Source organism: Chrysemys picta, chromosome 4 (assembly GCF_011386835.1).
Source record: "Chrysemys picta bellii isolate R12L10 chromosome 4, ASM1138683v2, whole genome shotgun sequence".
Lineage (NCBI taxonomy): Eukaryota > Metazoa > Chordata > Testudines > Emydidae > Chrysemys > Chrysemys picta.
In genome coordinates, this window is record NC_088794.1 from 147,371,518 (window position 1) to 147,387,255 (window position 15,738).

Consider the following 15,738-nt stretch of genomic DNA (forward strand, 5'->3'; position numbering starts at 1 on the left):
TTCTGTCCATGGGCCAAGAAAAGTGCTGATGACCTCAGTCTAAACTGGCTCTAAAAGTCCACCTTAATTCTACCCTGAAGGGAGCATCATTTTCACAGATCAGATATTTCATTTTTCATTCTGGCTCAATACAGGACTTTATCAGCGTTGTTTGCAATTTTATTAAATTCTGTGTGTTGCTTTTGTGATGGAAATCCCTGTATTTTAATGACCAGGCTGAAAACACTGAGCTGATGTTTCTCAAGGTTAAGAGTCAAAGTGATTTCACATTTTTAAGATCACCCCGCTGAAATTACTGTTGTTGAACTAATTACCACAGGCAGTAGAATCAGTTGCTCTGGGTAAGTACAGCACAACAAAAATTCAGTATTCTTAACTTTCTAGTTTTTGTCCTTGCTTGCCACTATTTGTCAAGTTCCCATTAAACCAAGGACTGCAATTACAGGGGCTTCAAAATATAAATTAATTAAATAGCGCTTTAGAATTTATTTTTTTTATTAAGACAACTTTACTGTTAAACTTTTTTTTAAAATATACATTTAAAAATACTTTGGACAGAAATTACAGAAAGTGGCCCTGTGCTTGGAAGTGTTCCCCTGAGTAGTTAATTGGAAAAGTGGTGTATTATGTGTATAAATTCATTAAATGTTTTGTATACATCTGCTACAATTGATATAATAGTGTGCTACAATAAGCAGTCTTATCTTCTTAAGGCTCATATGTAGCTCTCATTAATACTAACTGATGGTAGACGAGACCTCTAATTGTCACTCATAGCTGTACTGTTTATTGAGAGCACTGCAGAAATTTGCTGATGCTAACAAATCAGCAACAGAAGTCCTAAATTCTCAGCAAAGATTTAACAGCAGAATAGTGAGACTTAATTACTTTCGCAAAATATACTATGGAATATTAATCTCTATTTTAAAAACTAACCTATAGTAAAAAAAAAAAGCACATTGTTTGTATACCAGACATCAGTAATCCAGATTATACTATTGGAGCTGGCCCCAGCCATATGCAGAAGGTGGCTGTAGGCTGAAGAATTTCAGGGCAGAAATCCCCCTCACTCCCTGTAGACAGGAAGTAGTTTAGTTCCTTTTAACTGCTTTCATTTTAGGGGCAACTTTTTCTCCCTGATTTGGCTTGAAAACCCTGGGACGGTCTGTGGTATCCTTTATTCTAGTGATTGAGGCACATCCTCACTACCGTTTCATCTTCTCTTCTGTTGCCATTGCCCATCTGATCCTCTGCAGAAAATAAATGAATAGCTTATCAGATGTTTCTCACTCCATTTTTCTGCAATCCCACAGTGCAGCACTTGGAGTAGAATCACACTGCTTAAGTATATGCCAAGTGATGCTGCTCTCTCTTTAGACATGAATAATCCCAGTAGATGTGAACCCCCAAAAAAGTGCCAAGGAGAGCAAATGTATTCGTATTTGCTGTGTTGCAGAAAGTCATCGCAGTGCGTTCCATATGCACCAGTTGTGAAGGGCATAATACCTAGAGCCATAGCCCAAGTGTTACTCTCATAGCAGTGTCTTTCTTAGTTCTGTGTTTTCCCTTCAGGGGAATGTCCCACTCTGTAGGAGGAGGAAGCCTGAGTCAAGTTATCCCTTTCCTTAGTTCTGATCCTAGATTCCAATCCCTCATCAAGGAAAATAACCATGAATTATGCAGGACCTTTAAGACATATCAATGGTAGGTGGGCAAGTAAGAATTGCTTTGCTAGATTAGGGTATAGTCCATTAGTCAGGTGTCCTGTCTCTTGCAGTGGCGAGTACTGGATGCTTTAGGGAGGTGCAGGAAACCCCCTAATGGAATAACCTGCCCATGGTGGGATTTCCTTCTTTAAGCCTCATAAAATTAGAATCACAGAAATGTAAGACTGGAAGGGACCTCAATAGGTCATCTAGTCCAGCCCCCTGTATTGAGGCAGGACAAAGTATTATGTAGACCATCCCTGATAGGTGTTTGTCTTATCTAGTCTTAAAAACCTCCAATGACAGATATTCCACAATCTTGCTAGGTATTTGTTCCAGTGCTTAAATACCCTTGCAGTTAGGAAGAGTTTCCTAATGTCTAACCTAAATCTTGCTTGCTGCAATTTAAGCTTGTTAGTTCTTGTCCTGTTCTTAGTGGATAAGGAGAACAATTTATCACCCTCCTCTTGATAACAATCTTTTACATACTTTAAGACGGTTATCTTGTACCCCTTCGATCCTATCTTCTTCAGATTAAACAAGTCCGTTTTTTTCAACCTTTCTTCGTAGGTCAGGAAATCACTCTGAAAATCACTCTGAGGCAGTTTAGCATAGGTCTTATTCATTTAAATGAATTTTGAAATTTACTTTTTTTGAAATTGAGTGAGTTTCATGTTGGAAACCTTCACTTACCACATATTTGTTTTTGTTATGCGCTTGCATGTTTAAAATGCGGCTGTACTCCAATAACTGACTCTGTAAAAATTGCATTGTGGGCTACCTTGTTTGTTTGCTTCAGTAAATCCAGATCGGATTGATCAGATCAGAAACATTTTTTTAGGGCTGTCGATTAATCGCAGTTAACTCACATGATTAACTCAAAAAAATTAATCACGATTAGAAAAATTTACTGTGATTAATCGAAGTTTTAATCACACTGTTAAGCAATAGAATACCAAGTGAAATTTATTACATATTTTTGGATGTTTTTCTACATTTTCAAATATGTTGATTTCAATTATAACACAATACAAAGTGTACAATGCTCACTTTATATTATTTGTATTACTAATATTTGCACTTTAAAAATGATAAAAGAAATAGTATTTTTCAATTCACCTCATACAAGTACAGTAACTCCTCGCTTAACATTGTAGTTATTCCTGAAAAATGTGACTTTAAGCAAAACGATGTTAAGAGTATCCAATTTCCCCATAAGAATTAATGTAAATGGGGCAGGGTGGTTAGGTTCCAGGGAAATTTTTTTCACCAGATAAAAGACTGTTGTTTATTTTATTTATTTATAAAATATATATATACACACACAGAGTAAGTTTTAAACAATTTAATGCCGTACACACTGCTAAATGATGAACTAGCACTCAGCTGAGTCCTCAAGCGTTAACATGTTGTTAATCTAGCCTCACACTCTACAAGGCAGCACAAATGGAGGGAGGGAATACAGCATGGCTGACAGACACACACACCCTATGTGTGTGTGAGAGAGTGCATTGCTCCTTTACGTACGCTGACCCCACTCTAAGTACATTGCCTTTTTAAGTAGATCAGCAAGTTGAGACAGCAGCTGCCAGCAGCTCCCTCCATCTTGAGCCCTGTCGTGTGTCGTCCCCCCCCCCCCCCCCGCTCTATGGAGATGGGGTAAGCAGGGGGGAGGGGGACACCCTGACATTAGTCCTCCTCTTTCCCCACCCCAACTCCGCACAACAAGCAGAAGGCTCCCAAGAGGGCAGGAGGAGCACATGGCAGTGGGGGGAGGGACTGCTGAACTGCCGGCAATTGATAGCCTGCTGGCCGGCTGCCACACGGGTTGCTAAATGGGATGCTACCAGTCCACCCTGGTTCCAAGCCCCCACCAGCTATCTCCAATGGGCTGCTCTTTCTGCAAGCAGTGGACAAAGCAGGCAGCTGCCAAATAACGTTATAAGGGAGCATTGGGCAACTTGAAATGAGCATGTTCCCTAATTGGTCAGCAACGTAACAACAAAACAACATTAACCAGGACGACTTTAAGTGAGGAGTTACTGTACTATAGTGCAATCTCTTTATCGTGAAAGTGCAACTTACAAATGTACATTTTTTGATACATAACTGCACTCAAAAGCAAAACAATGTAAAACTTTAGAGCCTACAAGTCCACTCAGTCCTACTTCTTCTTCAGCCAATCGCGAAGACAAACACGTTTGTTTACATTTACGGGACATAATGCTGCCTGCTTATTATTTACGTCACCTGAAAGTGAGGACAGGCCTTCACATGGCACTTTTGTAGCCGGCATTGCAAGTATTTACGTGCCAGATATGCTTTTGTATGCCCCTTCATGCTTTGGTCTCCATTCCAGAGGACATGCTTCCATTCTGATGACACTCGTTAAAAAAAAATGCGTTAATTAAATTTGTGACTGAATTCTTTGGGGGAGAATCATATGTCCCCTGCTCTGTTTTACCTGCATTCTGCCGTATATTTCATGTTATAGCAGGCTCGGATGATGACCCAGCACATGTTGTTTCTTTTAAGAACACTTTCATTGCAGATTTGACAAAACGCAAAGAAAGTGCCTATGTGAGATTTCTAAAGATAGCTACAGCATCGACCGAAGGTTTAAGAATCTGAAGTGCCTTCCAAAATCTGAGAGGGACTTGGTGTGGAGCATGCTTTCAGAAGTCTTAAAAGAGCAACAGTCCAATGCGGAAACTACAGAACCCAAACCACCACCAAAAAAAAAAAAAAATCAACCTTCTCCTGGTGGCATCTGACTCAGATGCTGAAAATGAGCATGCATCGGTCTGCACGCTTTGGATCGTTATCGAGCAGAACCCTTAATCAGCATGGACATGTCCTCTGGAATGGTGGTTGAAGCATGAAGGAACATGTGAATCTTTAGGGCATTTGGCACGTAAATATCTTGTGATGCCGGCTACAACAGTGCCATGAGAACACCTTTTTCTCACTTTCAGGTGACACTGTAAACAAGAAGCAGGCAGCATTATCTCCTGCAAATGTAAACAAACTTGGCTGAACAAGGAGTTGGATTGAGTGGAGTTGCAGGCTCTAAAGTTTTACATCGCTTTATTTTTGAATGCAGTTTTTTTTAACATAATTCTATATTTGTAAATTCAACTTTCATGATAAAGAGATTGCACTACAGTACTTGCCATGGGGGAATTGAAAAAATACTATTTCTTTTGTTTTTTATAGTGCAAATATTTGTAATAAAAATAATATGAAATGAGTACCGTACATACACTTTGTATTCTGTGTTGTAATTGAAATCAATATCTTTGAAAATGTAGAAAACATCCAAAAATATCTAAATAAATGGTAATCTATTAACAGCGTGATTAATCACGATTAACTTTTTTAATTGCGCAATTAATCAAAATTAATTTTTAATTGCTTGACATCCCTAATTTTTTTTTTTTTTTTTTTTTTAAGGAGGATTTTTTGATTAATTGCCAACCTGACAAATTCAACCTGGGAAAGTAAAACCAGGTATTTCCTGACTAGTGTATAATCATCAGGCAGTGACAGACTGCAGACCAAATTCTCTCTTCAGTTACCCAAGTGCAGCCCTTTTGAGCTTGATTCTCTGCTCTCATACATCAGCTTTACACTTCTGTAACTTTCTTCACATGGTGGATCTCCTCCCAGTTTATACTGATCTACGTGAAAGGAGGAATGAGGCCCATTGTTTTTAGTGGGGTTGTGGAAGTTTTACCTGTCCCTTCAATTGGAACGTAGTGATTTTGTTGATTCAGGAACCAGAATAGAGAATCCATTTCGTTCTCTCAGAATTTAATCACATATTCTTAGCCATATTGGCTTTCTGGAGCTAAAAGGTTTCTTTAATAAAAGGGAAAGCTTCCTTAAGGCTTGTCCCCACTAATTGGGGTGTAAATTCTAGTGCACACCAGCATCTAGCACATTAGCTGACCCATGTGAACCCTGCTGGCACTCACTAAAAGTTCTTTAGTGCAAGTTAATGTAGTCCTGTTTCAAGCAGTACTAAGTTAACCTGTGGTAGGGAACTTTTAGGCTACGCCTACACTACCCGCCTGAATCGGCGGGTAGAAATCGATCTCTCGGGGATCGAATTATCGCGTCTCGTCGGGACGCGACATTCGATCCCCGAATCGACGCTTGTACTCCACCAGGGGAGGTAGGAGTAAGCGCCGTCGACGGGGGAGCCGCGGAGGTAGATTTGCCGCCATCCTCACAGCGGGGTAAGTCGGCTCCAATACGTCGAAAGCGTAGCTGAATTTGCGTATCTTAAATTGACATTTCCCACCCTCCCCACCCCGTAGTGAGGACATAGCCTTAGTGTGTGCTAGCAGGGTCCTCACCTACTAATTAGTGCACAACATGCTACTGTGCATTAGAATTTACGCCCCAGCTAGTGTGGACTGAGATACTATGTAGGCTGGCCTTAGTCACTAAAGAAAGAAGATATGATTGAATGAATACATACAGAACAGTTGTACTGAGTAAGAAGATGCCATTTTTACAGAGTCAATTTTGGGGGAGAGCCTCACTTTCAGACTAGCTGCTGGAAGCCCCAAATAAATACAATAGCAGTTAATCAAAACTGACCTTTAAGGTACCTATTGTTTTCCTGTTTCACAGGTGTGTGAGAGCAGTTTCTTCCAGATCACCTAACTTTCCGCCTGGTGGGATACCGTAACTTTCATTCCTCTCAGGGTGTCCCTTCCATAACTGAACAGCACTGGTGCCCCCCTATGAGGGTAAGGTAAGGCCATCAAATGTTGCAAAGTAGTCCCAGGGTTTTCTTTTCAATAGTCTTGTTTTATATCCTAGAAGGAATGAAACAAGACTAATGAAAACCTTACAAAAATGATGGACTTGCCTTACCACCATGAGAAAACTCCAGTGTTGTTCAGGAATGGAAGGGATATCTCAAGCAGAGTGTATGCTGGGCTGTCTGACTGTGAGAGGCAGCTGTTTACAGACTATGAAACAGGAAAACAGTAGGATATTTTAGCCTAACTAACTTCCCATGACCATATCCTCATACTACTGAGGGAGGCATCCAGCAGCTGTCCTTAAAGCTACTAACTTTTTTATTGTTTACAGATTACTTTTAAGATTCCTGCATACTACCCATTGCACGAATATACTACATTTTGTTTTTGTACGTGCTAATGCAAAGGCACTGAGTGAGTTGATAATCACATTGCAGCATGGTTTGTCTTTTACTGATGGTGTTAGATGTGCCATACCCAGGATGATATAAATGTTTGTTTTATGAGAACTGAAGAAATAACATTTGGCTAAGATGAATTGACATTTTTGCTACAAAATCCATTTAAAAAAAAAATTATATGCTTGCAGTATTTTTGATTTTCCAAATCTGACAATTCATTTCAGTGATGATGATACTAATGAAAAGAGAAATGATGCCCCTTTTTAAAATTTTACTTTGAAGCTCAGTGTTTTTACTTTTAGTTGTCTACCACCTCCCTCCCTTCTCCCTCCCTTCTCTGTTCAAATGGAGAGGATATAAGGAGAGTACAGATGCTGCATGTCTTAAACGAAAGCGTTCCCAAGGTACAGTAATTGTAGATTTCTTTCTTGTAGTTTCCTCCTGGCTTAGGAAGCTTTAAATTGTAGCTTGTATATTTCAGTGAAATGTGTTAGATCTCTGTGCTTCCAGTTCTTGCGTCATCTTCCCTCAGAAGGGGAAGAAAAAGCATTTTGAATCTTAGAGGAAAAGTAGAAGCATTGTGACTCTTAGAGAAAAGTAGAAACTAACAATATATATATGTGCTAACACTTCGTTACAGTGTTTGTGACAATTATGAAAAAATTAAACATTATTTATTTTTGCAGCACTGTTGGTATGTATGGAGCTTTTCAGTCAATGAGACAGGGTCACTGCACCAAAGAGCTTACAATCACAAGTAGATGTGACCTAGAGATAAATTATGTCAGAAGAAATAGGAGCTAAAGGAAAGAAACACTAGATAGAATTAAAAGGTTGCTTTTTTGTGTGATCACTTTTTTTGTGTAACATTCATCGTGTTTCTCCTTTTTTTAAATTTTTTTGACATTTTAAAAATGTAGATTTCTGTGTTTTTTCACTTAGTTGCACTGTATGTATGTTTTCCTTTTCTTTATTAAATTAATATTTTGCAATGGGAGTCAGCGCTGATCTGAAGTGAGGCTTCAGGCAATTGAAAGAGAAAGGGAAGGCTGTTGCACATGGGATCAGGACATTATTCCTCAGAAAAAGAAACGTGGAATTTAAGTAATTGAACTCACATGATGTAAATCAGTGCACTTCATAAACAGGATGGATCCTTAAGAACCGTTAGTGATTAGGGGTAGGTTTTCAAAAGTCCCACTCAGCATTGGCTTACTTCTGCTCCTTTTGAAGCCAATGGTAAAATCCTGTTGACTTCAGGGGGAGCAGAGTTAGCCCTATACTGAGTGAGTTTGAAAATCCCACCCTAGACCTACAGTTTAAATTTAGATGGTAGCTGTGACGTTATTGTGACTTGTCCCTGTATTCGCCTAGATCTGGATGACCCTGGATATAGATGTGTTTAAGTATGTCTCACCCAAAAGACTATATCATTTGGCACATAAAAATATTGCCCCTCTGACTTCTTTAATTGCATTTTCCTTAATTGAGTCCAAAATGAAAATCTCTGAAAGCAAGCTGTTCATATTTAGCTCTTGTGTACCACTTTTCATCGATGGGACTCAAAGCTCTTTACAAAGATAAACAAGGAGTCCCATGTTAAAAATTGGGAAACTGAGGAGCATAAAGGTTGGCCTTTCTAACTTCAAAACATTTTTTGGGATTACTTGCAGTATGTAAAATAAAGCACGAGTAAATCTTTGTGGGATTGGATCTGTAATCATTTAATAATTGTACTGTTGTCCTGCATTTTTACTTATGTACAAGAAATATAACTCTAATAGTAACACTTGGTTTACCCAAACGTGCAATTGTGATCTTCAATGCATTTAATTAAAAGTGGTATATTGTGACACTGACAAATTGATATGCCAAGGAATAAATTGAGGTATAATGTAAATAATGTGAACAATTTAGAACAGCCCTATTTACTTAAGAACAATGGTCTTTTTAGGTTGAATGGCAACGCTTTTGTTTCTTTAAAAATAAAACTGCATTTTAGATCAGCAGAGATTTTAGCCTCAACTTTATGTATCAGGACTTCAGAATTGTCCAGACAAATGGCCAGATGTTACTCCTGGTTATACTATGGAACTCCTGCTGATGTCACTAGGAAATCATGCATGTATTTAAGAGGAGAATTTGGTTCTAGATTTCATAACGCATCTGCATCTCCTTCACCTTGTTGCATGTGGTTGATAATGTGGAAGCAGAGATGAAGCCTGTGTTACTATTATCCACAAAACTTCCAAAATGAAACATTTTTATAAATAAATATATAATGTGTGAACATGTAGAGATAAAAATTAAAAGTAAATTTGTTAAAGCGTCCCTCTCCTTTGGATATTAGATCTGACCGAAGAGGGTTTCCTTTTTGCACAATTGTTACATTAATTGCTACAGCACTTCAGGGATTGCAGTTATCTGGATTGATTTTTGTAGATTTTTACAGAAGAAATAAAAAGCAATAAATTTTACACTTTGGTTCTGGTTAGCAAGTGCAAGATGAGCAAATGCTTTTCAAATATTTATTTTAAAAGGTATTTAACTTTGAACTCAACAGACAAAAGGGAATATACTGTATTCTCACATGATGGACTCAGACAGTTCTACTGAATGTCAGTGGTAGATCTACATGCTGCTCATGGCGAAAATAGGCCCTAATCTTTAACATTAGTTTTATATCCAATGCTAAATATGCAGAGAAATATTGTTGCACTTTTTGCTTGCTTTTTACAATACATAGATTTATAGATTCTAGGACTGGAAGGGACCTCAAGAGGTCATCGAGTCCAGTCCCCTGCCCTCATGGCAGGACCAAATACTGTCTAGACCATCCCTGATAGACATTTATCTAACCTACTCTTAAATATCTCCAGAGATGGAGATTCCACAACCTCCCTAGGCAATTTATTCCAGTGTTTAACCACCCTGACAATTAGGAACTTTTTCCTAATGTCCAACCTAGACCTCCCTTGCTGTAGTTTAAACCCATTGCTGTTTGTTCTATCCTTAGAGGCTAAGGTGAACAAGTTTTCTCTCTCCTCCTTATGACACCCTTAGTGTGTGGCTCTTAGTTGCTCTTTGACAGCTGGGAAGCAAACAAGGTGCCATTCAGTCTATACTTTTTTGGAGAATAATGTAGCAGTAAATGTTGGGGTCCCCATTCTCCATAACCCAAGTAGGTTAGTGGAAACTTGTGGCGTTTCTGTGGAATCCGGCCATTAGGAAGGCAGGGTTTGGTCCTAGGAAGAGGTCAAGGATTCTGCCAGCCCAGGCCACCATTTGTCCAAAAGCAAGGAACTTCCACAACAGGTGTCTTGCCACTGCACTGCTGCCTAACCCAGATCCCAGCTTGCTACAGTACCTGAACATAATGGCATTTGCAGGGGCCACATTTCCAAGTTGATCCCCAGCTTCCCCAGAGACTCACTTCAGTGTGATGTTCCACAGCATGAACTGGGAAGCAGCATCAGTTCTTGCAGACTTGGTATGAAATAAATATACACTACTGTGATCATGGATTTTGGGGAGGAAAGAATTCCACAGAGATACCTAGGAAAGTTGTCTGCCTCTGTTCCCAGTCCTCCTAATCTCCTTCCAACTCAGAGCCACAGCCCCCACACAGGGAATTCGGTGATGTCATGAAGAAGAAGTATGGCATGGAGCCCTCCTTTCCCTTCTCAACTCCAAGCAGAGGTCCTTGGACACGGTCTCATACCTGCTCTTAGAAACAAAGTGAGCATGGAGTCCTAAGATTACAGTGGCTAACTTTAAATGGAAGTATCATTCAATAATCCACTGAATGATTATATAAAGTGGCCTTTTACACGTGCCAAAGGTCATCCTAAATCCACATACCTCCTCTTTGGTTTTTCTGCCACTTAAAAATATTTCTGCTTCTGTTTCAGAACTAAAACTTATTTTTCTGTCCTTTGGAGCCACCAATCCCAAGCAACTATATAGTTTCACTTATTTGACTGAAAAGCAGTTTTGTATCATGGGTATGTTTTCATCCTCTTTTAATTCATTGCTGCCCTTTGTGCTGACTTAATTTATCATCAGATGGCATACCCACATACCCTGACAATGAGACCAAAAATCATACAGCAGGAACGGGCATGAATGCTCATTTCTGTGTAGCGGTCTTGTAATGTAATTGACTTAAACTCTGAAATGTAATTGTTCAAGGCATAATAGTTCAACCTTTCCCTGAATGAATTCATGAGAACAGAAAGCAATCCTCTTCAGCGGCCTCAAATAGGAAACAGAGGACACCTCTTCACCTGTCATAAAAAACCTAGTCAATAGTCTAAATCCTGGTGTAGACAAGGAAATCAATCACTTGCATGTGGTACCCTCACAACCAGTTCTCCATTTTCTGATATATCCCCTAATCCAAGTTGCAACCTCATCATAGTTCATATCCCCTGTTTTCTGAACTTCTGTACCCGTGGGGGAGAGGGGTCAATTTAAACTTTTGCAAGAAAGCTTGTTTATAGAGCCTATTATCTCTATCACCCTCGCTGTCCATATGGGTGAAAGTGTCTAAGGCCTTCCCTGACAGTAGCAGAGCCAGACCCCATACCATGTCCTTACGTCCCATCTTGTTCAATTCATATCCCATTTCAAAAGGATTTGGAAGCACATTCATATCATCCTCTTCTCTAAAGTGAGGAAATAATTTGGAGTCTGTGCCATCCACTGGGTATATGGGGTTTGGATCCACCTACTGGATCAGTATTTTACTGGCGCAGTCTCTCCATTTCGAGCTCATGTTGACGTTCCTTGTCCTTCTCTCCCCCTTGTGCTGATGCTGCTTCTCCCAGACTGCTCTCTCTCTCTCTCTCTCTCTCTCTCCCTGCCAGCAAGCAGCTGGGTTTCCAGACACACCATGTCCCCATCCAGCTTCTGTTGCTCTAACTGTAGATCTATCCAGTATCTCTTTGTTCTGGATAGAACATGGCTGCTGTCTCTGTCTGCCTCTTCCCTGATCCCTTCTAGTGTCTCCAAGATTTTCCCCGCCTGCTGGACTCTGACAGTGGGCTGGATGTTCTCTGTGATCCTAGACCAGTGGTGGGCAACCTGTGGGCCTCATGCAGCCATCAGGGTAATCAGATTGCGGGCCATGAGACATTTTGATGGCGTTGACCGTCCACAGGCACGCCACCACCCCCCCCCCCCCCCCCCCGCAGCTCCCAGTGGCCGTGGTTCGCTGTTCCCAGACAATGTGAGCTGTGGGAAGCGGCAGGCCGCAGCGATATGCTGGCCCCCACTTCCCGCAGCTCCCATTAGCTGTGAACGGCGAACCGCAGCCACTGGGAGCTGCAGGAGGCCGTGCCTGCGGGCGGTCAACATTAGCAAAATGTCTCACGGCGCGCAATCAGATTACCCTGATGGACCGCCGATTGCTTACCACTGTCCTAGACCATCATTCTTTTTTCTGGTCCTCCAGAGTATAACAAGTTGATTAGTTATGCCTTTGTCCTTTCTTCAGAGATGAGTTGCCTTTCTCTGCATATCTCAATTAGACAACCTTTTTTCAGCTGTTCATAACTCATTTTACCATCTCTTTTCGCTGTTCCAGTCTTGAAAAGACTGAGACTTTTCTCTGTGCTTTTCCCTTCTATAGTACTTGCTTTCGCTGCTGTTGGCACTTCACTGGCAATTCCCCACCGTCATAAATGCCACTATATATGTCCCAGTTTCAGGGTTATCTTTGATCCCCGCCACCACCACCTCAACCCCTCAGTCTTCATCAAGGTTTTGGGCTTCCTGGCTGTCGCCTCTCTCAGACGGAGACCCATGTGTCTCTTCCTCTCCAGATTCAGGGTGCAGTCCCTCTGCGTCTCACTGTGATTTCCCCAGCAAATCTGACCCAGGTCCAGCAACTGTGGTTAACCTTTCTCCAAGGGCTGCAGTGGTGTATACTAATTACCAACCAGCTTTCACAAAGCAAAATAAATTTATTCTTCGGTTAAAAGCATTACAGAGAAAGCTTATAGAAACTTTTAATGCTTTCTTTACGCTTAGGTGGATCCTGGTATGTTTTCTATCTCATGGGGCTCTCATAAGCCTAAGTCTTTCCACCCTTTCAGTTCTTGGAGGAACAGTGGTAACCCTCCCCCACACCCAATAGAGTAGCTTACAATCACTGGCCCACAAAATACATAAAACATTCATAAACTTAGTACGATATGGTCCCCAAAGTGACTGCATGTGTTAACATTCATTGCTAGTAATGGAGACCGGAAAGAATGTTCATTATTAGCATTATTATTTGTTTGTATTACCCCATAGTGCCTACGAGCTGTACAAACAGATGGCATGAGTGTAACATTATGAGCACAAGCGTACACCTACCACTGCATCAACTTACTCAAGCATTATTTTGGGAGGTGCATCCACCTCAGCCCCCCGGTGTCTCAATGGTACAGCTTTCAGCAAACACTTTCACCTTGTGGATGTGGATCTCAATTTTTCTTTTTGCTCTTGGGCAGTGTGGCAGAATTTGTGTGTGTGTGAGTGAGAGAGAGAGAGAGAGCATTCATGTTTTCCTTTCAGCTAAGGGTATTCTCCCTTAGGGAGCCTCTCCTCCCTACTCTCCCCTCCCCCCCCCCCCCCAAAAAAAAAGGGTGTGGGAGGATTCCCAAAAGGAACTACCCAATTGATATGGACTGGTAGATCCAAAATATAAAGGTAAGAAGAAACATTTACCTTTATACATGGACTTAAGTTGAAATCTAGAGTTCAGTCATACCTATGTGCATCTCTCTCTTACCTGGGTTTTTAAAGCCATATTTTTTTAACACTTAAATTAAAGGTTTGTTCCTTTTTGCCACAGCTGTTCATAGTTTCAAGTTGAGTCGCAACCACGTGGACTGGCACAGTGTAGATGAAGTGTATCTTTACAGTGATGCAACAACATCTAAAATTGCAAGAACTGTTACGCAAAAGTTGGGATTTTCCAAAGGTAATAGTTCTCAGCATTTGTAAATAATTTTGTAAAGATTATTGCTTTAATAGTTTGTTACTTAATGCTATGAGAAGAAAATTCCAGGTTCCATCCATAATTTCAAGTTTGAAATTTTTGTCTAATGCATAGTTAATTTTTGTCATTGCACTCTGGTGGGAGAATAACTCAAAGGCACTGTTAGGTTGTCGTGCACATTTGTAATTAAGAATAAAACAGGTTTACTGCAGCTTATTACCAAATAACTCTGATATAGTTTCATATAACTTAAAGTACATTAAGGTTACAAAGTCGAGCATTCTGAAGCTAAGAAATGCCAGAATTAATGTTGTCTGTGCAACCTTAATTCGACCCCCCCAGTATGCAGCCATTACAATGGTCTTTTAATTACACGATCACATACTGTGTTTTGCCACTGGAGCCCTGCCTCATTCACTGCACAGAATGTACCTGCTCTGGTGATGAGTAAGGGTAATGTAGCAAAGGACGCTTTTGTCCATAGTACCCTGTCTCATTTTGTTGCAGAAGTTGAAAGATATGTAGTGAATGAGGCAGGGGATTGTACAAAGAGAAAGGTTAAGGCAGTTGAATGCTGCCCTGGATAGTTGGATTCTATCCCTGCCCCTGCCACAGAGTTCTTAATGATGCTGGGCAAGTCCCTAAACCAAAATGTGCACAGGGGGTCACCATGTGTCCTCATTTTCTGGGTGTCTGGGTGTCAGCTAGGGTCTGTAGTCCCTAACTACAATTCAGGACAGTGGGAGCTCTGCTCTGAACACACAGAGTGCTATAAAATGCTAAGAACACTGAAAAATCAGACCCCACGCATCTCCAATTGGGCAACCAAAACTAGTTAACAATTTTGGCCTTAATCTCTGTGCCTCGGTCCCCCGAGTGTAGCATTGGGATGATAATATCCCCACCTCTCACAGCGTTTGTGAAGATAGTTCATTAATGTTTGTAAAGAACTAAGATGTTATTTTGAGATCACCATAGAAAAACGCTTGGGGAAATTAAATAATTCTGTACTAAGTGCAGGTTTTGGATGGTGTGCAGTAAATGATGCATAGGGCCTCACATTGAATGATGAGGATAAACATATCTGCCATTCAATGAGCAGTCTGTCCATCCTAATGTAAGTTTTTTACTGTAATTTCATAATTTTTTTAAAAATATATAGTATGGAACTATATTGACTCCCAACCTGGCCATCAGCAGGGATAATCAGATTCACAGCACAATCCTCTACCACTTGAACTGATGGAGTAACTGGTACTGGTGCAAGGCTTCTGTCTTCTATATGGACCTGCCCCAAGAGTGGGATGGACACACTTGACCAGTTGGTTTCACAGCTATTTGCTAGACAGCAAAGGATTGTTGAGACTGAGGAATAACAGGTTCAGTTCCAGGTTCTGCAAGGCCCAGAGAGTGTGCTCAAGTGGTTATAGACTCTTCCAACCCTATCTCCCCGGCCTCTCCCTGCCTCCTGTGGAGGGAACACAGGAGCAGCTCCTGCGCTGTTTCCATACCACACGACATTGTACAACAAAAGAAAACTACATATAGGAATATAGTAAAATACCCTGCTAAAATACAAACTCCTAGAAACAAATGAAGGGGGCTTGCTTATATGCACACACATATTATGTAGCTGAAATGGATTAGAAGGGGAGGTTATAGTCCCAAAATATTTTCCTCCCAAAATATTTTTACAAGTGAGGTGATTAAAGTGAGCTGGATTTTATGGGGGTCTGTGTTCTACACCATAGAGTCCAGCACATCACTTGTAACCTTAAAATGTGATCTTTAAAAATGTTGAGGAAGATATGGTAGATAATCATCAGTATTAGCCTGTAGAAGCAGTTGTCAAATATAGCCAG

The 15,738-nt window shown here is 40.6% G+C and overlaps 1 protein-coding gene across 6 annotated transcripts in view; it reads left to right on the plus strand.

The window, feature by feature from the left end:
- The window catches only part of DDHD1 (DDHD domain containing 1), a 110,812-nt gene that overhangs the window by 26,128 nt on the left and 68,946 nt on the right, over nt 1-15,738 (plus strand). For 3 of the 6 annotated variants that reach the window (XM_065593902.1, XM_065593905.1, XM_065593904.1), the window contains exons 3-4: nt 7,188-7,289; nt 13,730-13,858. The exons of 1 other annotated variant lie outside the window; for it this stretch is intronic. In XM_065593902.1, coding sequence (XP_065449974.1) covers nt 7,188-7,289; nt 13,730-13,858 — 231 coding nt within the window. The remainder of the gene's footprint in view (nt 1-7,187; nt 7,290-13,729; nt 13,859-15,738) is intronic. 2 more of the 6 variants (XM_065593903.1, XM_065593906.1) reach the window with 1 other exon arrangement.